At 50.9% G+C, this 27,128-nt stretch overlaps 1 protein-coding gene across 2 annotated transcripts; it reads left to right on the plus strand.

Moving 5' to 3' along the window:
- ATP1A1 (ATPase Na+/K+ transporting subunit alpha 1) lies at positions 1-26,361 on the plus strand. Of its 2 annotated transcripts, none has more exons than XM_081121152.1 (23): positions 1-346; positions 9,990-10,094; positions 10,569-10,628; positions 11,628-11,831; positions 12,459-12,572; positions 12,955-13,089; positions 13,198-13,315; positions 13,810-14,078; positions 14,576-14,774; positions 15,051-15,160; positions 16,684-16,818; positions 17,052-17,244; positions 18,425-18,600; positions 19,451-19,587; positions 20,372-20,522; positions 21,071-21,239; positions 21,367-21,521; positions 21,870-21,993; positions 23,198-23,343; positions 23,439-23,569; positions 23,814-23,915; positions 25,510-25,601; positions 26,005-26,361. In XM_081121152.1, exons 1-23 carry the CDS (start codon positions 335-337, stop codon positions 26,031-26,033), a joined length of 3,066 nt encoding a protein of 1,021 aa, XP_080977278.1. In that variant the 5' UTR covers positions 1-334; the 3' UTR covers positions 26,034-26,361. The 2 variants fall into 2 exon arrangements, with proteins under 2 accessions (XP_080977278.1, XP_080977279.1); XM_081121153.1 differs by lacking the exon at positions 1-346 and adding an exon at positions 789-1,001.
- Positions 26,362-27,128: the final 767 nt, after the last annotated feature.

The following is a 27,128-nucleotide window of genomic DNA, read 5'->3' on the forward strand; positions in this document are numbered from 1 at the left end:
GACGTGTCGCGGCGTGGGCGGGGCCAGCACGCAGGTTGCATATTTTAGGAAGTGAGGAGGCGGCGCGGGCCGGAGCTGCGGCGGGGTCTGGGGCGCAGAGCAGTGGCGGGAGGAGGCCGACACGTGGCAGCAGCAGCGGCAGCAGCCCCGGCGGCGGCGGCACCCGCACCGGCCCGACCGCCGGCCGCGCGCCCTCCTTCCCTCCCGCCGCGCGGCAGCGCTCGCTCCCTCCTCGCCTCTGCGCGGGGCGCGCTTCCCCGGCCGGGCGCTGCTCTCTTCCTTTCTCTGATTCCGCAGCGGCAGGACCCGGTGCCGGGCACCGACCACCGCCACCATGGGGAAAGGGGTGAGTGTCGGGCGGTCCGGGGGCGCGGGGCGGCCGGGGAGGGGGGAGTCGGCAGGGCGGCCGCGGGCAGCCGGCGGGGGGCGCGGCGAGGCGCGGGCGGGCCGGGCGGCCGGGCTGAAAAGACAACGCACTTGAGAAATGGAGGGAGCGCGGCGATGGGGGACGGCGGGCGGGGCGGGGAGCGCCGGGGGGCGGCGCGCGGGCCCGGGAGAGGGGCTGCGGCCCCCCCAGGCCGAGCGCGCCGCGCCCCGGGCCCCGGAGGGCGCGCGGGCGCCGGGCCGCCCGGGAAGGAGCCGGCCGCCGGCGGCATCCCCGCGCCTCTTCCCTCCCCGCCCCCGCCCGCCCTCGCCTCCATCTCTCGCCTTCCTCTTTCCCCCGCCCTGCGAGCCCCGAGGCCGGGCGCGCTCCTCCCCTTCCCCCGGGGCGCTCCGCCGGCCCCTCCCTGGCCGCGTGCCCGCCGCCGGGGGCTTCGGACGCGGGGGCGGCCTCGGGGTCCGAGGCTCCCGCTCCTGGAGGCGCTGGGGCTTAGCCAGCTCCCCGCAGAGGCGGTCGACCTCCCCCAAAGGGAAAAACTGGCTCCCCCTTACTGCGGAGCCGGTCGTGCGGGCTGGTGCCAGCCAGGGTGTGTCTTCACCGCCCTAAGATGGCCTTTAAGGTACACTTTTGAGAGCTTGACTGGGAGACTTTCCATAAACACAGGATGCGCCCGGAGCGACTACCCTGGGGAGGGGTGTGAAGGTGTTGTTTTATTATTTTTTTTCTCTTTGTATTGAACCCGGTAGGACTGGCTGGCCCACAGGGCCTCTGGGTACAATAAACCTGGAGGCGACGGGCTGCAGGCCTCGTAGGGGTGCGGAGCCGCCGCGGAAGCGCGGTTCCCCGAGGAAGGAGGGGCTCCGCGGCGGGAGAGTGCACGTCTCCTTGCTGCCTTTCTCTAATTCCGGCTGTGCTCTTAGCCCCTGCAGAAGACGAGGGACCGACCCCAACGGGAACAAAGTCGAGTTGAGAGAAGTTTATACAAAATAACCACCGAAGTATCAATTCATGGGATTAAATGACTAGGCCATGAGAATACTGGTAGGAGAGCATTTGCTCCCTTACCTCCAGGGCTTGCCCTGTACCTGCACTTAGTAGGTCTTTGCAGGTTCTTAGGGCTCCTGTGTGCAGTAAGTGATGGGGAACAAGGGAGGGTGCAACCTGACTCTAAATGGGTTTTGAAGGATGTAATGGGACAGCTTGGATGGCCTGGTAGGGAGAGGTGGGAATGCACAATTTGTATCTTTTAAAAGCACAAAATGTGGAGGGCTGGCCCAGGTCAGATAGTGGAAGGCCAAGAGCTGAGTGCCAGCCTGTTAGTCCCCATGGTGGAAACTGGGTTAGTGGCCTGTGTTTGTACCACACCATCAAACCCTAGGTCATTCCTATAAAAAAGCTCTTTAAAGCTCATTCCTCTATCTCTAACTCCCTCAAATAAAAACCGAGTAATATCCTGGGCCAGGTATTGCTGATTTGTGAGGGTGTTGAGATCATAGATATGTACCTGAGGCCTAGGAAGGTGAAGTGACTTGCTCAAGGTCAAATGGTTCATTAGTGACACACCAGATGTCCCTAATTCCTGAACAACCTGCGGCCTCCCCAGCCTGAACTGACGCTCACTTCTTAACGTTGCCTTATATGCAGAACTCTAAAGTCCTTCTTCAAATGAAGCTGGGGGTATGTGTGATACTGAGTGGACCGGAGAGATGTTTGAATAACTTATGTCCATGTATCTGTGTCTCTTTCATAACCACACACGCACAGTAGTGGTAAAGACAGCAATACGCCTGGGTTGTAGAGGTTTAATCAGGATGCTTTATGGATCCTAATAAAATGTCTAGTGGCTAGCAAATGAAAAATTAACACATGCTGATAGTGCTGCTTATTTTCTGGGCTGTATTTTCTCATTTTGGGTACTCTGATAATTTGAACATTAAGGGTGTGTGTTGATGATGATTCTCCTTGGTTAAAGTGACCCTTTGTGTCCCCAGTGACTTACTGTGATCGTCCAAATGTTCAGGAGGGTATTTTATGCTGAAATGTTGGGATTTTTCCACATGAGGATTAAAATGTGGGTGGAGTGGTGACTAAAGCCCTGCTGATAATTGGTTAACCAGGAAGCCTGTACCAGCAGCTAATTTTTTAAGGTCATTGTTAATTTCTCCCCCTTCTCTTCCCACTGTCGTCAGGAGCCTAGGTTTTGGTGGTATTTCAGGTGATTTTCTCCGTAAAAATCAAATTCTTAAGCTTTCGGTAAGAAAACGAAAGAACAGCTGAATCATTCCTGGGTGAAATAGGATTTTGCCTCTTTTTTCGTATTGGGCGTTTTTGCCAGTGACTTGGCTTAAATGTGCAGCGAGGCCTACCACCCACAACTATGTAGCCAAAGGTACACAGAAACTCTCTCTTCTCAAGTTTACAAAGGCTGGGGGGTGGCGGTCGAGTCACCAGGCCCTTCGCTGCAGCTCTCCATTGTTTGAATATTAACTTAGTTACCGAGAAAAGAAATCCTAGCCCGTGAGTAGTGATTTAAAGGGGAAAAGGTTCAGGTGAAGGTTGCACAGGGGATCCGCATGTCAGCAGAAATCCTGGCTGTATGGTAACATTATCAGCTGCCCTTTTGGAGCTCAACTTGAAAGTGTGACTAAATCTTCTCTGGCTGCTATAAATCTAGTACTTTAGACTGAAAACACTGTGAAGGCAGAGCCCTCGGTGTGGACGGGTGCCCAGGCCTGGCCGCCAGTGAGGGCAGCGCTGGACAGGAGGCACCCGGGGACTAGCACCGGGGACAGAGAAGGGGGTGGGGGATGCGTCGCACCCTTTGCCTGTGAAGTGTTCCGAGTGTGACAGCTCTGCTCTGTGCTCTCTCTGTACCCTGTTCTGAGGGTGTATCCCCTTTTGGTAACTTACTGTTTAATTTGTAGTGTTCTCTGCCAGTAAGTTTGTAACACACCAGTGACTCACCTTAGGGTGGGAGGGTAGGGAAGGGGGAGGTCTGCATCATAAATCTGAGCACCTGATTGAGAGTAGGCTAAACCTGACAACCAAAGCGGGGGGGGGGGGGGGGGGGGTGTTAAAAAAAAATCCAGTAAAATGTTTATCCAGATGAGGGCTAAAGCTTAAAATATATGGACCTCTGGAAGTGTTATTCCTAAATTGCATTTAAAAATAAAAAGGGGCATGCAGGAGGCAGCCGATCAGTGATGTCTGTCTCATCACTGGTGTTTCAGCTCTCTCTCTCCCTTCCTCTCTCTGGAATCAATAAAGATAATATTTTAAAAAAATAATAAATAAATAAAAAGGGAATTCAACATTGTAAAGCTCAGTAGACTTGGCACCCATCCATGCTCCTTCCCAGAACCCTTTTAAAAGGGTTTTTGTATGGAAAAGTACGTAAAATTAGTTTCATTCCTTTAAAAACAAAACAGTTAAAAAAAGAAGAAGAAGAAGAAGCCCTTAGGTAGAATACTCACCTTGAGGACCGAGGGAAGCCATCTCTGTTTAGCGTGAGTGCAGAGCAACTGGGAGTTGTGGTTGTTGGGGCTTATAATGGGCACTGAGAGATCAGATCATTCTAAATTGTGGGTTTTCATGTTAGTCTTAAGCTCTTTCAAAACTAGAGGGTAGTTTTTCTATCCCCTGAAAAACATAATAAGGATGAAAAATAATGGGAAATACTTTAACCCTCCAAAGGAAAGCCAAGTGGAAGTATCATTTGGCATCACTGACCGCTTTGCTATTTAATAGCATCTTAAGAGTTTTCGTCTACTTTCACTTTAAGGTAAAGGCCTTTACATTTTTAAATTCTTTATAAAAGTCTTGCAAAATAAAATGGCCTTTTCAGCCCCCCCCCCCCCATGATGGGAGGGAGAGAGAACCGTGCTGTGGTGCCGCCTTCTAGCTGCCCAGGGCTCTGAGCCAGCCAGCAGGCCCGAGAAGAAACACGAGTGTCAGATCAGATGGGCTCGCGGTAATCAGAGTGGCTGCACCGGAGCAGCAAAACACTGGGCAGACGGTGCCCTGGCCCCTGCCAGAGCTGTCCAGGTCTGGATCACGCTGAAAGTGCATGTCCAGTAAGTGATAACGTGAAGCAGAGAGAATTTTAAAATCCACTAACTGGTGTGTGTTTTTTTTTTAACTCTCCTTCCTTTCTGCATTTTTGGAAACGGAGAGTAACCGAGTCAGGTTTGAACTTTCTCACGTTGCCATGAATTGAGTGTATGAGAGGAAATGTGTTCTTTGGCTGGAGTCTGAGAGAGACTGTTCTTTGCATATGACTCACCTCATTAGTTGTGCTGAAATCTGTTGTCAGGAATCCACAAGAAGTTCTTCACATTTATTTGACTGATGTTTGGAAGAGCAAATTCTGTCCCTGAGAACAGCGCCCCACCCCCACCCCTCCGCAGCTTTTCTCTGGTTTCATTTGGATCCTGAGCCAAGGGAATTTTGGCCGATAGACCTCTTTCCTTAGTTCCTTTGTGACTTGACAATGAATTGTATCTGAACGTTAATTATCTCCATATCTGATTTTATTCAAACCCCATTTAGTAGCAGCTATTGGATATTTTCTGCTGGTGATCGGAAAAGTTGGTCCCTGGTGGCTCCGCTTTGTCTTTGGGACTTGGATTTGGAGTCCGGGTAATCAGAGTGTAAGGTTTGGGTCTGTGCGTCTTGGTGTTTGATCTGTAGTTCCAGTCTGTCATCAAGGCGAGGGCGGGGGATTAGCTTTGTGTTTTTCTTCTATCTTCCTCTTGGTGTGTGTCCCAGGCACTGTATTTGGTTCATTGCTCCGACTCACATGACGTTTCCCTAGGGCCTTGGTGCCTTTTAGCTCTTCAGCCTGGCAGCCGATTGACTTCCTCCTGCAGGCAGGGACTTTTGGGGAATTGATTCGGGCCACTTTTAACACTTGTGTCAGTTGTCTCCCAAACCGACAACTCCTTTTGAGTCCTCTTGAGTCACGCTAGCCAAAGGGTGTTCTGGAGAGTGAAACGGGTGAGGAGAGCAGCAGGTGGAGGGAACAGGCAGAAGGTTTTAACTCCTAATAATCCAGGTGCCTGAAGTAGAGGTGGAGTACCCCACTGAAAAGAAAGGGTCTTTTCCCTTTTTTAATTTATTTTTTAATTGGAAGAACAAAACACATTTTCAGAAAGGGAGTAAATCTAAAATATATTGATACTTTAGAAATTTTAGAATTCTTTTTGATGATGGATGATATGTACCTACTACCGCAGGTAGGCTGGGTTGGCAGGCTGGTTAAAAGTTTACGTGCAGGCAGGATGGGGGGAAGGCCAAGCCTCTCTGTGGGGCTGAGGGAACACAATGGCTGGCGCTGGAGCTGTTTTCTCTGCCCCCTGTCGGCCGGTGGGCTGCAGCCCAGGTTTGGAGCTGTTGAGCCGGCTCACAGAGGGGCCCGCTGCTGTGGCCTATGTGACCTGCTCTAGCGGTGAGGGAAGGACTATGGGGCATGGTCGTCCCGCGGATCGCCTCTGCAGAGAACAGCTGTCCCTTCACTGCAGTAGGTGGTGGTGCGGGTCTCCTCCCAACCTGGGCGTCTCGTAGTCCGCGGACACCTGGCTAGAGAATTCTTTATACGTAAACTAACTACACACTTATGTATAAGTCATTGTGTTTAAGTATTATGTCATTTAGGAGCAATTGGAGGTCTAATGAACTGGGTGTGGTCATTTCTTATATGTTCTGTACGGGTTTTTTTGTTTTTTTAATTTACTGGGGTTACATTGGTTAATAAAATTATATCGGTTTTAGGTGTACAATTATCTGTATATTGTATTGTGTGTTCATCACCCTAAGTCATGTTTCTTTCTTTCACCATTTATTCCCCTTTTTCTGTAAGTTTTAATTGACGAAATGAAATAAAAAATAGTCAGTGAGGGTTTTTTTAGCGTTTAAAAGGAATTTTCATAGTAACTGAGGAATGGCAGTGATTTATTTGGAATATATGATCCCAGGAAGATTGGACACACACATACACACAGAGCCCACCCACCCACCACCACCACCTTGTACATACATAAAGGAAAAATGTAGCCCAGACCACTGCCTCTAGGTGACCAGCAGGATCAGAGACCATCCCCTCAACTTCCTTGCTAAGGCGGAATTTGCCAAATTGGATTCAAGAGGCACCACTTCTATGACCCTCGGCTTTGACGTGGACTGCATTTGCAGGGGCAGTTATGCTTACCTGCCTTGCAGCCCCTCTTGCTTATCCAGAATTTTCATTTGTGAGTTTTGGAAACAGGGCAGTTTCTAGGTATTTTGTTTCAGATTTGATGGCAGCCCCTTGATTAATCAGACTATCAGAATATACCAAGTGTTACTCCCATTTGAGGGATGAAGAAAGTGAGGCTGGCTGTTCAAGGTCCTGTAGCTGGCATAAACAGGGTTAGAATGACTTGGGGATGAATTACAAGTACTATTGAAAGTCCTGTCTAAAGGGCGTGGGCAGCTCAGCTTCCAAGAACCCTTGAGACTCTCTCAGCTGGCATTTCGGAAGTCCGAAGAACTCTGAGCTCCCTGCTGACACGGGATTGTGCTGATAGGTGGGGACGGTGGCCAGAACTTCCATAATGCAGGCAGCTGACAAAGCCTAAGAGGCCTGCCCTGGCGGAGGCTGGTAGTTGAGCTGGATATGAAAGCTTGGGAGTGGCAGCTTCAGCTTATGCAGACGTGACTTACCTCTGTGATGGAAACTTCTCTCCTAACACTCACTGTATTTCTTTTGTGTGCCTCTTTAAAATTCTGGGCTAGTCTTCTGTACCTGTCATCTAGCCCCCACTCCACCCCCTTTAAGTTGTTAATTGCTGAAGAGGAGGAAGGAGCATCTCTAGCAGGTCTCAGGGATGCCTCGCTCATTGTAAGGGTTCCATTTATGTTTTTAAATGAGTGAGGTTTCTTAAATGTCTTAACCTTGGCTCCTCCTGTCAAAAATCTTCATTTCCCATCTCTTGGGCACCCTTTCCCTCTACCCAGGTCAGATGGCAGCAAACTCAGGATGGCGAATCTTTGAGAGGATGGAACGCTTGGGAAGCACAGGACTAAGTAATGACACACGTTAAGCTGTGTCATACTGGGCAAGCCCCTGCCCTTGTTGTGACCTCCCACTTCCTAAATTAGAGTGGAAAAAAAAAAACCAGAACCAACTTACTTCATTTTCACAAGTGGCCCTTTTAAGAAGGGTGTGACACCGAGCTTCCACGGTGCCCTTCCTTAGAGACCTCGGAGGGTGCCCCGGGGAGTGCCCTCACATGGAGCGGGACAGGGGACCTGAATTTTGTAAATGAAAACGTAGCAATTCTGTGCCCAGAGGAGTGGAAGGCCATTTTATCCTACCCATTTTTTAGCCCTGTTTCCCTGTCCCAACCCCCAACACATACACAGAATTTTTTCTGCTTTGAAACTGTAGTGATTGAGACTGATAGGGACTTAAGTAATATTTGCTTCCTATCAAGATAAGCTATTATTAAACCATTGTTTTACCTGTTGGGAGGAACTGAATTGTATAAATTGTATAAGCTGCCCTGGTCTTCTGGACAAACATTTCCTGGTGAAAAAAATTAACATCTTAAAAGAAAAAAAAAAATCTCGCATGTTAATACTTCCTGTAGCTCTTTCACAACTGTCCTCATTTAAAACTACGCCTGTACAGCACGGCTTGATGGGGGGGGGGGGCTTTTAGGGAGCCTCGATTCTCAGCTAACCTAACCATGGATAACTGTGGGGCTGCAGGCAAGATATTTATTTTGCAAATCGGGGTAGAACTTTTCACCGTGTCCACGGCCTAGCTGCTCCCACATTCTCTCCCCCCTTTTGGAGTGGAAAAGAAACATACAGATGGTGAGGGGAGGGATTTTTAACTCAGATTTTCATTCATTTAAATTAAATATATTTTAATGATAACCCCACTTGCTTAAAGAGAATTTGTGAGCTGTATTTTAAAGAGCAATACGACCTGGCCACATGGGTCTTACAGCTCCCTGGTCAGTGGCTTTAAAATGATTTTTCAGGGCTGTATTTGCCATTAAGTACATGAAGGAGATGTCAGTGTAGACCGTGGCTCCTCTGGTGGTAGCCTGTCCTTTGTGTGTGTCTGTCTGTTTGCTTTTAACCGGCACCAGGGGCTCTGTGCACAGAGGACTAGCTCGTGTGGTTGCTCCACAGTGGAGGGAATGTCGAGAATGTTGGCTGTCTCTAGACCTGTTTCGTTCTTAGCAGATAAGGCAGGAACTCAGGAGCTCCACTCGGCTGGAAGGAGCTGTTAGGAGGGACACTGCCGAAGTGGCCACGGAGGGTGAACAGTGTGAATGCTATGCGTGTTTCTACGCGTGGGCAATGCCAAGTCATTTGGGGCGGGGTTTCACTGTGGGGTCTTAAGAGGGTACTCTGCCCCCCCCCCAGCACAATAAAATCTTAATCTGGATGCACTTTCCTACTTAGTAGTTGGCATTTTTGAAAGTTCAGAATGAATAAGGGAGACTCACGAAATAATAGTACCAGCACCAGAGATCATCCATTTTGAGAAAATGGCCAACCCCTCCTTCCTTTGTCCTTCGTAGGTGGCAGTTATTGAGGGGGGCAGTGTGTTGGGGGGTCCGGAGTGAGGCAGGGCCCGTTCTCCGAGGACAGCGTTGCAGGACCTCGTCCAGGCTTTGTGTAGATAAGCTCAAGCCTTTAAAACGGGGGAGGGGGGAGTGGAACAAGCTAAATTTAAACTAGGGAATCAACATCTTCTCTAAAAATTGTTTCACTTTTCAAGACGCGTAGGTGGATCCTGTGAAATCTCCCATAACCCACGTGCTTTTCCTGCATCCTGCGCGTGTCAAAACATTTTCAGTGACTTGACTTTGGGGGGGGGGTTTCTTTTCAGGCTGAAGGTTGGGGTGGGGACACCCTTTTTTTTGCTCTTTCATTTAAAGAGTTTTAAGAGCTCTTAGGCTGACTGTCAGCATTCTCCTGTGAGCCCTAAAATTACTTAAGTTTGATACTTAATGACTTCTCTACAAAGCTAAGAATTTAAAAGTAACTAGTATTTAGATGTATTGTAGCATTTGGTTCTCTCCAATACACTAGAGGAGGTGAAGCACTATCAATTATCTCCATGCTATAGAAGAAAAAAGAGGAAATTTAAGAGTTAGTGCCTGGCCCAAGGACACGCAGGTGGCACGTGGTAGAGCCCAGGTTTTGAAGTCGGGTCTGCCTGGGTCAGGGTGCAGAGAAATAGTTCTGAGTTAGTGACATAAAGGGGCTGTCGGCCTTCGGGGCCGATGGAAGGAAGGCCTCTGCGTAGAGGTTTTGACGGCACAGCCCTCTCTCCCCGCATGGAAGGGGCTGCAGGGCCCTTGTGAGACCTGCCAGCCCCCCCTTCATGCCCTGGGGTGCAGGTGGCGCGTCTCGAGCTGATGGCAGCGTTAATAATAGATTGCTTTGCCCAGTGTGTGGCATAAGCACATACATTGCCATGAGTATTAGCCCAGTGACTAATCGAAACGATGGCTCTCCTGAAAACTGCTGAAGCCCCAGGCCTCTGAATCTTCGGTTTCGAGACACCGTTCATAACTCACCACGTCTTTCCACCGGTCCCCTGCAGGTTGGACGTGACAAATATGAGCCTGCGGCTGTTTCGGAGCATGGCAACAAGAAAAAGGCCAAGAAAGAGAGGGATATGGACGAGCTGAAGAAGGAAGTGTCTATGGTAAGTGCCGGGGGGAAACCGCTCTCCCGCTCCTGAAAATGGATGGTATCGAATCTTGTGAGTGTGTCTCACACACACATGCTGTGCCCCCCCCCCCCCCCGTCAGAGGCTTGCTTTATTTTAAAAGTAATATGGTCATTGCACTGGTTAAGATTTTACGGAATTATAGAGGTCACTATGGGACTCTTTCGTTTTCAAAGCTGTTAGAGGGTTGGAAAAGTTACGCAACTGCTCTGACGTAGCCAGAAGGATGGTGTGTGGCTGTCATCGGGCCTTTGCTTTTCTGCGCTTCGATGACAGTTGGGAACTTCCAGCCTCTCCAGGCTGCGGGGCCTCTGCACACAGTCTGTCAAGGCAGGGGCGGTTCCCCCAGCTCTGCAGGCAGGGTGGGTCTCTGGGAACCTGTGGCAGGCACGGAGCTTTTTCTAATACAGTGTTTAATTGTGGGCTTTGTCTGTTTCTGCTTTCCCTTAGGATGACCATAAACTTAGCCTTGACGAACTTCATCGCAAGTACGGAACAGACTTGAGCCGAGTATGTTCTCATTTGAAACTTCTTGTACAAAATCCTGATCTGTCACACTTTCCCCCCCGTGTCACAGGCCTAACTTTGGGGACCTGAGGAGGGAGCACAATGACAGCCACAGAGCTTGGTTTTTTTATATGCTTTTTAAAAAACATTCTTTCCCCTGAAACCTGGAAAGTGCCTCAGTCATTCCCGGCCTTTTGGCTACAAATCTTCCCTTTATTCCTCTGCATTTGTTGAGTTGAGTTGAGTCTCCCAACAGTTCACGTTTGCACTTGACCAGCTGTCAGAGCCTGGGTCATTTATTTGAAGCCATATATATACTTTTAAACACAATTCAGAGAAACCCTTCAATAAAGTAGGTGTTGTATCTGCTTGTTATCTATTGTTTGCCACAAACAATATAGAGGTGAACAGTTGGAGGGGGGTGGAGATTGTTATTTCTAGACAGCCACTAGGAATTCTGGGGAATAACCTGAGTTCCAGGTAATACGTAGCCATTGTCTCTAATTATCAAGAACTTCTAAGAAGGTGCGTGAAGTTCTATACTTAAAACTGGGCTATTGACCTAATAATAGGTTGGATTCCTGCAGAGATTTTTTTCTTTCTCCTTCAATGTGCATAGAAGGTTTTTTTCCTCTCTGACAAATTCAATATACAGAAAATTCAAAGCTCTTAATTTGCAAAACTGAAGCAATTCGTTAAAATAAATATCTCTTTGGCAAAAATGCAGGGTAGCATGAATCCCTTATCTACAACTTAGACCGGACTGGTTTCAAATTTATCCGTGGACCAGTTTTAAAAACAATGTCAGTCTGGATGTTGTGGGTTCCTCCGGAAACCTGGGCTATTATTGGGGGTCCTCATCGGAGTTTGCCAGGGCTTACTTTCGCTTGGGAAATGTTTCTTTCCGAGTCCTTTTATTGCCGCTTTCCAGCTGTCGGGCAGGTGTCGTACCTTGTTAAGCGCTGGAGCAGTTCGTCTCATTTACATTCCTCTGCCTCTCAGGGCTTAACCAGCGCTCGAGCTGCTGAGATCCTGGCCCGCGACGGTCCCAACGCCCTCACTCCCCCTCCCACCACCCCCGAGTGGGTCAAATTCTGTCGGCAGCTGTTTGGGGGGTTCTCAATGTTACTGTGGATTGGAGCGATTCTCTGTTTCCTGGCTTATGGCATCCAAGCTGCCACGGAAGAGGAGCCTCAGAATGATAATGTGAGTTCTGCGTTTCTAGTTTGGATTATTGGGTACACATAAAGTATCCTCTTGGTCTTTACTGCCCATTTCTTTTCAACTACCACTAGTTTCTTGATGGTTTTTAACACCAGGGAAAGTAGCGTCTGCGACTGTTACCTTCAAGGCCCGTTGCCTGCCTTCCCTTGAGGTTGCCCTTTCCATCTCCGGTCCCGTGGCTGCTCTTTCTAGCTGGACGTCCGCCCTGCTTGCCGCTCACTGAGCAGGGAAATCTGCGCAGGTCCCGGCCTAGGTCTGGCTGCCACTCGTTAGAGGACAGACCACAGCTTTTAATGTTGGCACGTGACACGTGTCCAGAAATGTTTGCTAGCTGCCTTTCAAAAGTCACACGTCCCAAGAATACTCCGTTTTTATAAAGCAGGAGAAACGGATGCATCTAGAACATTTCCAAAAGTTGATCAAGTTAGTCACCAGGTGTCTGTGTGACTCCATTTCGGACTCTCCCGTACCTGGTCTTTGGAAAGATAACTATGAAGACTTGAGTTCCTTGATCTCTGTTAAAAATCTGTTCTTTATGCCATCAAGCATTAACTGACTGTTCCAGCTCTTTACCCAGCATGTGCGGTCCTAACTCGCCTCTCCCCGCAGCTGTACCTCGGCGTGGTGCTGTCTGCGGTCGTCATCATTACCGGTTGTTTCTCCTACTACCAAGAAGCTAAAAGTTCGAAGATCATGGAATCCTTCAAAAACATGGTTCCGCAGGTACCTGCTTTGTCCTGTCCCCTCAGGTGACATAGCCCAAGAATGTGAACTGGTGTGAAGTTCAGGTTTTTCCAAGAACTCAGTGACTCTGGCAGGGAGAGGGAGGGATGCCTTCAAAGCGACCGTCTTCCCTCGGAATGTCCCAGAAGGAGCACGTACCGTAGGAATGGGAGGGCGGCCTCGTAGACAGCTGTTGAGCAAGCTTTTGTAATTTGCACATACAAGAAGATTAATATTTTTGTTAGTGCAAATATATCTTTGTTACGCATTCAGATAATTAGAATTACAGATCGTTTTGTGGCTTATTTTTATTTTTTTTACACTACCTTCTCGGTTATCTTTTTTCATCTGACTTAATGGTGTAAATTTTCCCCTTCCAAAGCAAGCCCTGGTGATTCGAAATGGTGAAAAAATGAGCATAAATGCAGAGGAGGTTGTTGTTGGGGATCTGGTGGAAGTGAAAGGCGGGGATCGGATCCCTGCCGATCTCAGGATCATATCTGCAAACGGCTGCAAGGTAGGTTGGCACAGACCTCCACCGGTTGGGGTTTGGGCACCGGGAGTCGAGCAGCCCAGCAGCAGGAGATGTGTCCTGTGCACTCGACGACACTTTTCTCACCGACAGGTGGATAACTCCTCACTCACCGGGGAATCGGAACCCCAGACCAGGTCTCCGGATTTCACGAATGAAAACCCCCTGGAGACGAGGAACATTGCCTTCTTTTCAACCAACTGCGTTGAAGGTAGGCCATTTGAAGGCATCGTCTTAGTCATTAGCAACAAAACCCCCCAAAAAATCACAGGCACAACTTCTGTTTTCGTTTCATTGACTCTGTCTCTGGCCACTTGGGTCAAGCACAGCAGCAGCGGCTCCCCTGCTGGCAGGGGCCCTGGGGGCCCCGTGGCCACCTCCCTGCCCCTCCCCTCCAGCCCCTTCTGCGGCTGCGCCCCTCCAGCTCGGCATCGGGAGCCGCCTCCTGCCAATGGGCAGAGATCCCTTCGCCAAAGTCTCTGGTTTAAAACAAACAGCATAGAGACGTCTGTAATATTTTAAACAAAGATAAAATTAAAAAAATAAAATGCAAATAAAATTTTCAAAAAAATAAAATAGAACAGCATATAGCAGGAAAGAGCTGGCCATTCAAAATGTGTTTCTGTCTTCTTGCACCATGCCTGGAAACCGCCAATTCTGTGGCTCCTTTGATAACATCTGGTGCAACCCCCTCCCCCTCTCAAGGGACTGCCCGCGGTATTGTCGTGTACACCGGGGATCGCACCGTGATGGGAAGAATCGCCACACTGGCTTCGGGGCTGGAAGGCGGCCAGACCCCCATTGCCGCGGAGATCGAGCATTTCATCCAGCTCATCACGGGGGTGGCGGTGTTCCTGGGGGTGTCCTTCTTCATCCTGTCACTGATCCTCGAGTACACCTGGCTGGAGGCTGTCATCTTCCTCATCGGAATCATTGTAGCCAATGTGCCCGAAGGTCTGCTGGCCACTGTCACGGTGAGAGGATGGGGGGGGCCGTGTTCTCGGGGTTGACCCGGATCAGCTTGCGCGAGTGTAAGGCTCATCTGCTCCCCTCTCCTGGGGGGTCACCGACTTATGTTCTACTGCATGTGTCTGTGTAGAGATTTTCTTCGGGGCCACGTGATAGGTGGGACAGTGGGAGGACCTCGGCGCGGTTTTATGTGGAAGATAGTGACCCAAACCCATGAACTTTGCTCTTGTATTATCACATGGTCCAGAAGAGCGCAGCGGAGAAAGGGGAACCTGGGGTTGGCTGGGGGGGGGATCCAATGTGCTAAATCCTGGCTATTTTCACAGTGCTTATTTGAGGGGAAGGCAAAGCCCCCTATACATGTAATAATTATTTCTTTAGACATCAGAGGAAGGTTGGAGAGTTGATTTTAGACAGATTTCTTGTATGTGAGGGTGTAGCCAGAGTTTTAGGATTCCAGCCCGGTTGAGATCGAAGTAATCCGGTTCCTAACACTCTGTAGGTGTGTCTGACCCTCACTGCCAAACGCATGGCGAGGAAGAACTGCCTCGTGAAAAACCTAGAGGCTGTGGAGACCTTGGGGTCCACATCCACCATCTGCTCTGATAAGACTGGAACCCTGACTCAGAACCGGATGACCGTGGCTCACATGTGGTTTGACAATCAGATCCATGAGGCTGACACGACTGAGAACCAGAGTGGTAAGACCAGGGCCCCACACTGCTGTTCATGCTGACTTTTTATTTATTATTATTTTTTTAGTCATTTGGTCAGGAGTCAAGGGTGTAGGTTTTACTTTTTTCTTTTTTTTTTTTGGCATGTCAAAAGAAAAACTGAATTTGCCCTACAAATGTGGTTGAAAAACTCCTAAAACCTAATTTGTTTCATTAATTGGGAAATGAGGTGACTGTCATTTCCGTCTTCGTGGGACTCGAATGCAGCGTTAATGCATTCTCTCCCCACCTTGACTCCATCAGGTGTCTCGTTCGACAAGACCTCAGCCACGTGGCTTGCCCTGTCCAGAATCGCCGGGCTCTGTAACAGGGCCGTGTTTCAGGCTAACCAGGAAAACCTGCCCATCCTTAAGGTACGCTCCGGAGTTCCTCGTAGCCCTTAGGCTTAGGGGTGTGGGTACCACACAGGGACAGCCGTGCGAGTGTTCTTCTTACGTAGCGTGTGACCTTTGCGGTCTGTGAGTACCTGCTCCCTGTAGGGCGCGGGGATAGTCCGTGGGATGCTTTGCTATATGTAACCTTTGTGGCCTATAGATCCTGAAGTACTTACAGTACCCATAGTCCATCCATATAGTTTGGGGAAAAAGTGAATCTACAGTAAAAACTGACCAAAGAAGGGTGGTGGGGGGAAGCGGGAGACCACCTTTGGTGAAAACCTAATTAATAAAATCCAGTTTTACTGCTCTGTCCACCTAACCTGGGGGACAATGAGGTCTGCTTGACGCTCAGTAATTGCATTTGCATGTTAGGATACAGGCAGATTCCAGTAAATCCCTTAAGCCATTTATTTTCTTAAAATAGCTCAGCTCTTTCTCTTATCTTATTTGTTCTTAGCTTGCTTACTAATGATGCAAAAATAAGCTCGGCCTCATGAGGTTTTACTGTGTGGCCTGGTGAACACAATGTCAGAAAGGCCATGAGCTGCACAAGGTCCCTGGGGACGTGGATGGCCCTGCCCTGGCCTGTCGCGGCCACACTGCCTGTGGTAGCTCGGGGTAGAGACCCAGTTGTCAAAGAGACAGCGACCGAGAAGGAACTGAGATGGGTTCTGTTGTGCAGATGAGGCTCTTTTATTCTTTAAAGGAGATTGTCTTGTCTGATCGGAGGACAGTGTTGTTATCTTAGAATAAAACTTCATGTTTTTCCCTCCCTCAAAGAAGAAATTGTCTAGGCTTTGAGCGCAGGAACTCACAAGCCTCAAATCGGTGCTGGTTTAAAAGCCCCAGAAAGGTAGCTCGAGATGTATTTCTAAGTATTTCAGGAGTCGGGGCCATGCTAATGGTATTATGTGTGGATTTTAACTGAAATGGTAGCTGATGGTATTACTGTTGGAGCTGGTGGTACCTTTCACTACTCATCCGTTGGGCCCAGGTCTTTTTTCCACAGTCGTATTTAGAATATAAAGTCCTCTGCTTTACCCTTGACACAGACTGTGTGTTCCCAATCCTGAGAACCTAAGGCGTTTCTTGTAAACTGTGGGGCGGTGACGAGCACTGTGTTTGCTTTGTCACCAGGTATTTTCAGATTTGTGACCAGAAAAGTATGTCTGGAAATAGGGTTGGCTTTGAGACTTTTCAACAGGGCAAGAGAAAAAATAGGCTAAACTAGTTTGGAAAGGGTGTGTTTTGCTTCTCCCAAGGGTAGGTGGCACCTTCAGAGGCCAGTCTGGGGTCGGGGAGGGGAGGAGACGGGCGTTGGCGTGGGGGGCAGCCGTGGCTGGGCATCTGGCCTGCGGGGCTTCCTGTCAGTCCCGGCGAGGCTGCTTCTCCTGCCCCCCTCTGAGATGGGAGCGCAATCCGGGTGATTTCCCCTGACCTGCGGTGGCGCCCGGTGCAGCGTGTTCGGGAAAACTAACGGGCGTCGTCTGTGCTCACAGCGGGCGGTGGCGGGCGATGCCTCCGAGTCGGCGCTCCTGAAGTGCATCGAGCTGTGCTGCGGGTCCGTGAAGGAGATGAGGGACCGATACGTCAAGATCGTGGAGATACCCTTCAACTCCACCAACAAGTACCAGGTCCGAAGCTGCGGGGGGCGGGGGGCAGAGAGGGGCGCGGGGCGCCGGCGAGAGAGCTGGGCTCCCTTGGGGAGCGTGTCCTCGCCTCTGTTCTCCCTGCAGACTCCGAAGTGTGCGACGGGGCGTGAAATGGGGGGGGGGGTCTTGATTTTTTTCATGACAAATACAAGTAAGGGAGGCTTGTCTTCCTCCGTGGGGCGCCGTCCCGCTTACCTCTGAACTGTCCTTTCTAGTTGTCCATCCATAAGAACCCCAACACGGCGGAGCCCCGACACCTGCTGGTGATGAAGGGCGCCCCGGAACGGATCCTGGACCGCTGCAGCTCCATCCTGCTGCATGGCAAGGAGCAGCCCCTGGACGAAGAGCTGAAGGACGCCTTCCAGAACGCCTACCTGGAGCTGGGCGGCCTGGGGGAGCGCGTGCTGGGTACGCAGGGCGCCGCCCGCAGAACCGGTCGCCCCGTTGGCCTCTCTCGCCCCTGGTGGTTGTGAGAACAGTGAATGCCTGGGAAGTGTTTGGGGCCCTGGGCCCTGGGCGGCAAGATGCCGCCGGTGAGCCTCTGGCTCCGGCCTAGACCCTGGGTCTCGTGCTGGTCAGCTCTGTTTGGGGAATGAAAGTGGGCGGGGGAGAATTTTATCGATCTGGCCTGTTGCTGCTACGTCCACGGTCTGTAAACTTAGTGAAGTCAGAGCTGATTCCGAGGGCATTTCGATGAGCCGCGTCCTGACGGCCCTGACGGCTGAGTTACATGGGAGCTTGGGCCCCACCGTCTCAGGTCAGACGACCGGTAAACCGTCGGCCGGGGGTGCTGCCTGGTCTCGCCACTCTGCCCCCCACTGCAGATTAAAAGTCCTTTTACCCACCGTGGCGGGTAACTGGGAGAGGGGCACTTAGGAGGCTTTGTAGGTTGGCAGAAGTTATTGATGTAATTCTGCCTGTTCTTGAGCTCGGGTAACTTAGGCCCAGCTGCCTGCTCTCCTCTGCCCCCTGACAGGTCCCCCTACACCCTCAGGTGCTTTTTGTGTCCCTTCTCCCACGCCCCCGAAGGAGCAGCCGTCTCTCTCCTAGGGACCCGCTCGGCACCTTAGAACACTTTAAAGACCATTGTCACCTTCAGGCAGCATCGGAAGGAAAGGAATGTCTTGAATATCGCGGCTGCTGTTGTAAATGACGCTGGGTGATGGACCCCGGGGAAGGCGTGTCTGGTCGTTTATTCTCAGCGCTCAGTAATACAGCTTGTTTAAATGAGCAGTGAGCAGAGATGCGGCCCGATCTGTCCAGAGAGGGAAGCGGAGACAGATAATGACGCGATTTGCCAAATCATAGCAGCAGAGCGGGCCGGCCTGACGCCCAGCATCCTGGCCTCAGGACCCGCGCCGCTGTGGTCTCCGCATCAGACAGTCCCTCCTGCGCATGCTTGTCCTTGCCGTGGCCCCGTCATTCGTCTGTGTTCAACGAAACCTTCATACTGTTATAAAACGAGGCTTTTAAAAACAGTCCAAACTAAACATGGAGCAAGAGGTAGACGGGCGGCTTGAGCGGCAGCTGCTGCTGTCCCACGGCTGCGTCCGTCGCGAGTCCTCACGGGCCCCTGCCCTCCTTGCAGGTTTCTGCCACCTTTTGCTGCCCGATGAACAGTTTCCCGAAGGCTTCCAGTTTGACACCGATGAGGTGAATTTCCCTGTGGAGAATCTCTGCTTTGTCGGGCTCATCTCCATGATCGACCCTCCGCGGGCTGCCGTCCCCGATGCCGTGGGCAAGTGCCGGAGCGCTGGGATTAAGGTAGGCCCGCCCGCCGCCCCGGGAGCCACGTGGCGGCTGCTGCTCACCTGGCTGTCCCACCTCCAAAGCCTTGGTTTCCACCAGGAAAAACCAAATGGTATTGAAGTGTTGGTATAAACAGATGAGGGATTTTTTATTTTTTATTTTTAATCTTTTTTGGGAAAAGATGTAAGCAAATTAAAAAGAGCAGAGGACTTGGTAAGGTTTTTAAATGATTTTGAAATACTTGGTTCTCAACATGTTTCATACAGAAAATGGCACGTCTTCTGTGTTTTTAATGAAGTGGTTTTTTAATGATGGTATATTCTGTATCTCTTTTTGTTAAAGCTGTGGGGTACTGTGGGGGCACCCTAATACTGGGTGTTCAATCTGTTTCTGTTTCATTCTCATGAATTATAAATACTGCCCTGAAAAACTAAAATTATTCCCACATTGCTGATTATATTCTCCTAAGTGTATTGTTCTGAAGATAGTCATTGGGAGGAGTAACAACTTTGAATTCTTGTTACATGTTGCTCTGCCCCCAAATTGGGCCACTTTCAAGTGGCCCCTTCGCCCTGCAGTCCCACCAACATCAGATTTTTGTCATTTTTCACTGGTTTGGGTAAATTTGAGTACTTTTATATGACTGTAAAAAAAAAAAGATATTGTGTATCCTATGTGCTCATGTACCAAGATCTGGGTATTGGCTTCGTATTTTCTTTCTGTGAGCACGTGTTTATGTCATCAGTCTCTTCCTTGTCGTTTTCCAAGCCAAATCGTCCCCAAAGTTACGTTTCCCTTATAAAAGGCCTTTAAAAGATGTTTGCTTAGCAGCTGCATTCAGTAAATTGCCTGTTCCTTGTCGCAGGTCATCATGGTCACCGGAGACCATCCAATCACAGCCAAAGCCATTGCCAAAGGTGTGGGCATCATCTCAGAGGGCAACGAGACCGTGGAAGACATTGCTGCCCGCCTCAACATCCCCGTGAGCCAGGTGAACCCCAGGTGAGGCGGGAAGCTCAAGGCAGAGCCTTGAATGTGCGGATGCCGGGCGTTGAAAATCCTCCGCCTCGACCTGTAGTGGTTTTCTTCTGGGTTTGCTCTGAGCGGGGAATGTCCTTCCAATGCCAGAAAGCAACCCCAGCAACTCACAATAGCCAACTCTTAGGTGGTGCTTACTGTTGTAAGCACTGGATATTGTAACATATTATGTTAAGGTGGGTATTAGTCCCACTTTGCTGGGCAGGGAAGCCGAGGCTTGGTCCTGCCGTCCACACGGCAGTCTCACTTCCAGTCTCACGCTGCTAACTGCCTAGCACCTCAACAATTCCCAGGTTCACACTAACACCATAAAACAGGGAGGACACAATTGCCCAGGTAATTCAGGGCAAAAAAGGAAAATAGAAAAGGAGAAGCTTTGTTTTGTTTTTTGTGTTTTAAGGTTTAGACCCCCTCCACCCTACTTTGGGGGCTTGGTCTTTCCTTGGCTCTGCTCCTGTCTAAAACTTGGTCATATTATTTCAGGGTGTGTTTCATAAAAACGGGGGAAGGAAGGTGACAGAGAGGTCTGCCTCACAGGTTGTTGAGAGTCTTGAGTGAAGTAACATATGAAAATGCTTTGTAACCTACAAAATACTGTACAGACTTTAGCTGTCACATGGTGGGGAAAATCCCCCCTGGCTTTGCGTCGTTTATGACGTGTTCTACCGCATAGAACGACATCCTCACCTGGCTGAGCATCGCGCCAGTGAGGTGATGGGTGACCTTTCTCCTTCGGTCCTAATCCCAGAGACGCCAAGGCCTGTGTGGTCCATGGAAGTGACCTGAAGGACATGACCTCGGAGCAGCTGGATGACATTTTGAAGTACCACACGGAGATTGTGTTTGCCAGGACCTCTCCCCAGCAGAAGCTTATCATTGTAGAAGGCTGCCAGAGACAGGTCAGTGTGCGGCCAGGCCAGGCTGCTGTCAGGGCTCCAGCCTCGGTGACTGCAGTTCCAGTTCAAAAAAGCAAAGCAACAGAGGTAGAAACAGGACCCAACTTTTCTCAGACTCAGTAGGTGTGAGCCAGTAAGAGGCACCTGACACAGAGCAAAGGGCGACTTGAGAATGGCTTAGTGGAGAGACTCGCTTCACTGTGGCCGAGTCTGAGCCTCAGCACTGGCCTGGAGCAGCAGCCAGGCTCCTGTCTACACTGGCAATGGAATGGCCAGGAGAAATGCCCTTGAAAGGACCTGGGGACGGCGGTGGGGGATACATAAAAGACTGGGGTTTTCCAGAGTGCCACTCGCCAGTCAGGACTTTGAGTAGCCCTTGTTAAAAGAGGGTGATGTGTTTGTCGCTCGGCGATTCTGTGGCTGGGGAGCAGCCGTGTGGGCTCTCGGCCTGCGTGCCGTGTCTGATGAGGGAAGGCGGGTAGAGGCAGGCGCCTCACTCATTCCCGTCTCTGACTACATGATCGTTAACCCACACCCCCCTCCCCCCGCAGGGTGCTATCGTAGCTGTGACGGGCGATGGTGTCAATGACTCTCCGGCCTTGAAGAAGGCGGATATTGGGGTTGCCATGGGGATTGCTGGCTCGGACGTGTCTAAGCAAGCTGCTGACATGATTCTCTTGGACGACAACTTTGCCTCAATTGTGACTGGAGTAGAGGAAGGTGAGAGTCCTGATACACCAGTCACATCCGTTTCTGTGCGGTATGGGGAGGGGCTGGGGGGCGGTGTATGTGCAATGTGTAGCCTACTCTTTAAGCTAGATGATTAAAAAAAAACTTGCTTACCTAGGTCGTCTGATCTTCGATAACTTGAAGAAATCCATTGCCTACACCCTGACCAGTAACATTCCAGAGATTACCCCCTTCCTGATATTTATTATTGCAAACATTCCACTGCCACTGGGGACCGTCACCATCCTCTGCATTGACTTGGGCACGGACATGGTAAGTGAACATCACAGTGTCCACACGGCCTAGTGTTAGACGTGACATCAGCGTCACCACTGTGCTCCCAAGGTCCACATGGCTGTTCGGAAAAGGAATTCTCAGTAGCAATTTCCAGCATCAAAGAGTCAATGTTACTCTTCAGGGCAGCTGTCAACACCTGTTTATCAGGTTGGAATCCTGCCTTTTGTATAATTTTTCTGTGTTTTGTGTGTGTGGAGGGGGCAGGAGCTGTAATACCTCTTGGTATAAAAAACAGATTTTTGAAAGGGAGGGTAAGGATTTTATTACAAAAGGTCACAACGCCAGCTTCCCGGATTTTTATAACTTTAATCCCTTCCTCCCCAGGTTCCTGCCATCTCCCTGGCTTATGAGCAGGCTGAGAGTGACATCATGAAGAGACAGCCCAGAAACCCCAAAACGGACAAGCTCGTGAACGAGCGGCTGATCAGCATGGCCTACGGGCAGATCGGTGAGCAGGAAGCTGGTGAAGGGACAGTCTGTGGTGGTGCCGCCTCCGACTTCTGAGACTTCAAATCCAGGGTGGCTTTCAAACCTAGGATCAGCCATGACACAGGGCAAGACTGGGGGGCGTTTACAGTTCTCTTCCACGTGAGAAGGAATCATAACTGGCTCCCCGGTTCTTCAGACTGAGCACCCTGGACTGGGCTCAGCTCTGCCTGAGATTGTGGCTGCCCCGCACCGCTGAGCCTTTTGGGTTTTAGAACTGGGCCCAGTACTAGGGAACTGCGGGTATTACCTCAGAGGCGGCTTTGCCTGGAGGTGCCCAGTATCCATCACGAATTTGGATAGAGAGGGAGACTTTAAAGAAGTTGCATGGGTTTAAAGGTTTGTTTAATAGGTCAGGACCAAATGGTGGCCCCGCGCCCCTACCCCCAGTGCTTGGTTTCTGTTCCACCTGGGAGCATGGCCAGCTACCTGGTGCCCCAGGTGGTGGGCAACGAAGTCGCTTTTGATCTAAATCTTCTGCCTCCTCTCCCTCAGAGGAACCTGGTGCAGCCACTTGTTCTGGTTCATGGGTTGCCTCACTGCGAGCACTTGGGGAAGTGGAACAGATTAGTACATGATGTAAATACGGCCAAGATTAATTGAACAGTTGCTGACAATAAAGTGATTGGCTGGTAGCCCATCCTGGCTCTTCCAGGAAACTTCATTTTGAGCAGAAGGAAGACCAGGTCCGGAGTGTAGGGTGCAGTTTTGTACTGAGGAATTTAGGGGAGTGAGGTGGGATTGGATGCCGGGGAGAAGGGTCCTGAAGGTGGGGGAGGAGGGTTGGGTCAGGAAGTGCCACGTTTGTTACTTCCACAGTGGCTGGCAAAAGGCAAAGGGTACAAATTTTGAGAGATTGAAAAAAGTCCATTTTTCAGAGATTACAAAGTAGGGAAGCGATATTTTCCCCTCAAGGGTCATGCCCTGAATGAAGCAGGTGATCGAGTAACAGGTGGGGGTTGAAGAGCAGCCCTTGTACCCTTTTAAGCTCTAACGTGGTGAGCAGTTCAAAGTCGAGAGGGCCCTGGGCAAGGAGTGCGCCCCTGGGTCCTCCGTCCCACTGGCTGGAGCTGGCACGTGAGCAACAACGCCCTGAGCGTTCGTCAGCCAGCGGCAGATGCCCTTGCACCGGCCTCTGGCGTTGAAGTTGCTTTCCAACCCCTCAGGCATGATCCAGGCCCTGGGGGGCTTTTTCACCTACTTTGTGATTCTGGCTGAGAATGGCTTCCTTCCGATCAACCTGCTGGGCATCCGAGTGGACTGGGACGACCGCTGGATCAACGATGTGGAGGACAGCTATGGGCAGCAGTGGGTGAGTGAGGCTCCGACCGGCCCCTGGGGTCCCTGAGGACGGCGGCCACATGGCCCCCAGCCGTGCTTAGCCGCCTGCCCGCCTCTGCCTTCCAGACCTACGAACAGAGGAAAATCGTGGAGTTCACCTGCCACACCGCCTTCTTCGTGAGCATCGTGGTGGTGCAGTGGGCCGACCTGGTCATCTGCAAGACCAGGAGGAACTCCGTCTTCCAGCAGGGCATGAAGTGAGTGGAGGGCAGCCCAGGGTCCTGGTCATCTCTACACCCTTTGCAAAAGCCCAGCACCCAACACATGGCAGAGTTCCTGGAATCTTAGCTTAGGGAGCAAGTTGAGGACGCAAAAGGTGGTTTTCTAGATTGACCTCGAGTTCCTGAGTACAACTAATACATGAAGACAGTGATTTTTAACACTTAATGCAACTTCTGTTTGCATTTTTAAGCATTTACACCTCCCCCCTCCTGATTTTAGGAACAAGATCTTAATATTTGGCCTCTTTGAAGAGACGGCCCTTGCTGCTTTCCTTTCCTACTGCCCTGGAATGGGAGTCGCCCTGAGGATGTATCCCCTCAAGTAAGTCGCCCTTTTCTAGCTCTAAGAAGTGGGGAGCATTACGTGTGGTGCTTCCTCTCGTGACAGGCGGCAGTTGCTCTTCATTCTCAGAACCTGCGGGTGGTGTGCACAAGGGTCCCTCTGGATGGAAAATTAGGAAAGGCTGATGCATCAGTAGATTAGACAGCAAATCCAGAGACTGGCTGGGCTCCGCTGCTCAGGATTCGACCTAAGCCAGGGAGACGGGCTCTGGTCCCTGGGGCTTGCTCACCAGCTGACTGCATCAAACACTCAGGCCCCTCTCCGCCCCAGCCACAGTCCAGTTGTCGGTAGAGGCCAACTAGGGGTGTCCTGGACTTTGGGGACCCAGATTCAAATCCGATTAGCTTACCTAGTTACTGTGTGTCCCGCCGCGAGCCCCCCCACCTTTGTGGGCCTCTGAATCCTCTGCTCTCGGGGGAAAGGCTAGAGAAGCAGAGCAGAGGTCCCCTGGCTTTACGATAGGGAATCAAAGGAAGCCAACCATCGGGCTTTGGTCAGAGCCAGACCAGCCTTCAACACAGTGAATGACACTGCACTTCTGCTGAACACCAGCGTGTTTGGTGGTGTCTGCACACACTCCTCCTCTGCCTGTGGTAAGGCTCTTCCCCCCCGGCCCGTCACCCCTGATGGTCCTTCAGGGCTGGTTTCCGGGGTGCACATCCCCAGTGTGCCGTTGCGCCTCGTCTGTGGCATTGCTTATTCGTCATTTCGGTTCTCCACTAGATTATACTCCTTAAGGCCAGGGCCACGCTGTCTTTTTTTTATTTTGTGTCCCTGCACCCTGCACAGAGGTGGCATATGATAGGTGCAAGCCACGTCCCAGTGAATTCTAGCCTCTAGGGCCACTGTTTATCAAGAGGCAGCTGGGAGAATCGAGCTCTTTAAGAGGCTGAAATGAAATCACACTAAAACAGGGCAGGGCCCCAGGACATCTTGCTTTAACTAGAGAAATTGTTCTTGACACGCCACCCAGTTTGGAAGGTGGTTTAGTTGCTCTAGTGCCTGAGTCAGGTGAGGATACCTTCAGCTGCCGGGGAGGAGGCGCCTGCCAGGGGTCCGCCCGGGCACAGCCTTCCTCGAATGTTTACTTCGGGAAGCTGGTTCGGAAGAAAGCGCGGCCCCCAGGGCGCCCGTCTCCAGCCTGGGGACTGTGGCCGCGGCCCCTTGGCTCCCGAAGGCCTCTGAGCTGCTGGGGCACAGCCTGTTCATTCCCCTGGTCTGGCACTCGGAGCACAGCTGAATGTCCCAGATTTCATTGTCAGACCAAATTTAGGGGGTGAGTGAGCTGGTTTTGACCCACAGTAGCAGTTCTTTATCTTTAAAGGGCATCACGCAAATGACTTGCGCTTCTAAACACTTTTCAAAGGGCAGAAAAAGTCCAGTCAACAAAAAATCCAGACTTGCCTTATGAACCGATTCTCATGAAAACCAAGCTGAGGCTGGCGAGGGGATTCCTTTATAAAGCCTGCGGTCTGGCTTCTCCTGCCTTCCTCGGCCTGGGCACGGAGCAGCAATCTTGTGTTCAAGGCATTTGTGTATGTTCTGTAAAAATCAGTGCCTGACTCTTTTTCAGACCTACCTGGTGGTTCTGTGCCTTCCCCTACTCCCTCCTCATCTTCGTATATGACGAAGTCAGAAAGCTCATCATCAGGAGAAGCCCTGGAGGTAAATCAGGGGCATCATTCGTTTGGGGGGTGGGGGGCTGTAGGTCTGTGGGCTTTTGTTATGTTTCCTGTGAAGTCTCTGGGCTCAGCCTGATGGGCTACGGCCCTTGGACCAACTGTAAACTGGCCACAGAGTAAAATCTCAAGGTTTTAAAACCGATCGAACACAAACCAAACGTGATGCCGTGGAAACTTCGCCAGAAATCTAAACCCTCTTTCCAATCAACACGATATTCCTAAGAACGTTTATATAAACATGGTTGAGGTCCCACGTTGAGCTGGGGTTAACGCCACCCCCTCTGTTGGCTTCGTCACCCTCGGGTTGGTTCTTAGAACTTGGTCCCTCTGTGCTAGAGCGAGGAAGACTCACCGTGGCCTGTCTTGTCTCCCTTTGCTGCCCGCAGGCTGGGTGGAGAAAGAGACCTACTACTAGAGCCCCGTCCTGCACGCCGTGGAGCATCACACCACACACTCTGCACCCCTCACCCACCCCCTTTGTGTACTTCAGTCCTGGAATTCGGAACTCTACCCTGGTAGGAAAGCACCGGAGCATGTGGGGGAAGCCAGACGTCCCGGAATGAAGCATGTAGCTCTATGGGGGGAGGGGGGAGGGCTGCCTGACAAACATCTGTCTGTGGGAATGACAACGGGGAAGGTTTTTATGTGCCTTTTTGTTTTTGTAAAAAGGAAATCATGGAAAGACCGAAAGAATACATTTTATATCTGGATTTTTACAAATAAAGATGGCTATTATAATGGAATCTGTCCTGTGCCCTCATCACTGCTGTGGACCGGGCGTCTGTGTGTGATGGGGCTGGGCTGTGGTCCCAGCACGTGGGTCCCTGGGCCAGCAGCCTCACCAGCATCGCCCGGGAGCTTGTTGGCACAGCGAACCCAGAGCCGTGGACCAGCAGTCGGTTTTAATGAGCTCTCCAGGTGACCTGAGTCGCTAAGGAGACTGGCCATGCTCTCCTGACCCACTTTCCTATGGGCGCCTCTGTGGTACGGCTGGAACTCTTCAGGCGATCAGTGTAATAAGCAGCAGGGGAGCCCTTCTCTCCCAGTCCCTCAGCCCTGCCTGCTCAGGCCCCCAGTCTCTGAGACCAGAGTGAGTCTGAGGAGCAGAAACCAGTGTCCACACGGCTGTCTGCGCATCACAAAGCACACAGCTGGTTCCTAACTTAGCGGCACACAGCTCCATTCCAGAAAGTGGTCGTGCGCCAGAAGGCACTTAAGAAAAAGGTGAAAGATCTGTTTACAGTGGCACCTCGGTTTTCGAACGTCTCCTTTGGCGAACATTTTGGTTTAGGAACTCTGTAAACCCAGAAGGAAACGCTTCGGTTTTTGAACATGCCATGCGGCTTCCACTGAGGGCAAGGTCCTGAGGCCTAGCTGTCGGCTGTTGATCTTTCGGTTTTCGAGCGTTTCAGAACTCGGACGCTCTTCTGGAACGGACTACATTCGAAAACCGAGGTGCCACTGTACTTAAGTGTCAAGTCCAAGAACACCTGCTTTCAAACAGTGAGTG

The sequence above is a fragment of the Miniopterus schreibersii genome (assembly GCF_964146895.1).
Source record: "Miniopterus schreibersii genome assembly, chromosome: 19".
NCBI lineage: Eukaryota > Metazoa > Chordata > Mammalia > Chiroptera > Miniopteridae > Miniopterus > Miniopterus schreibersii.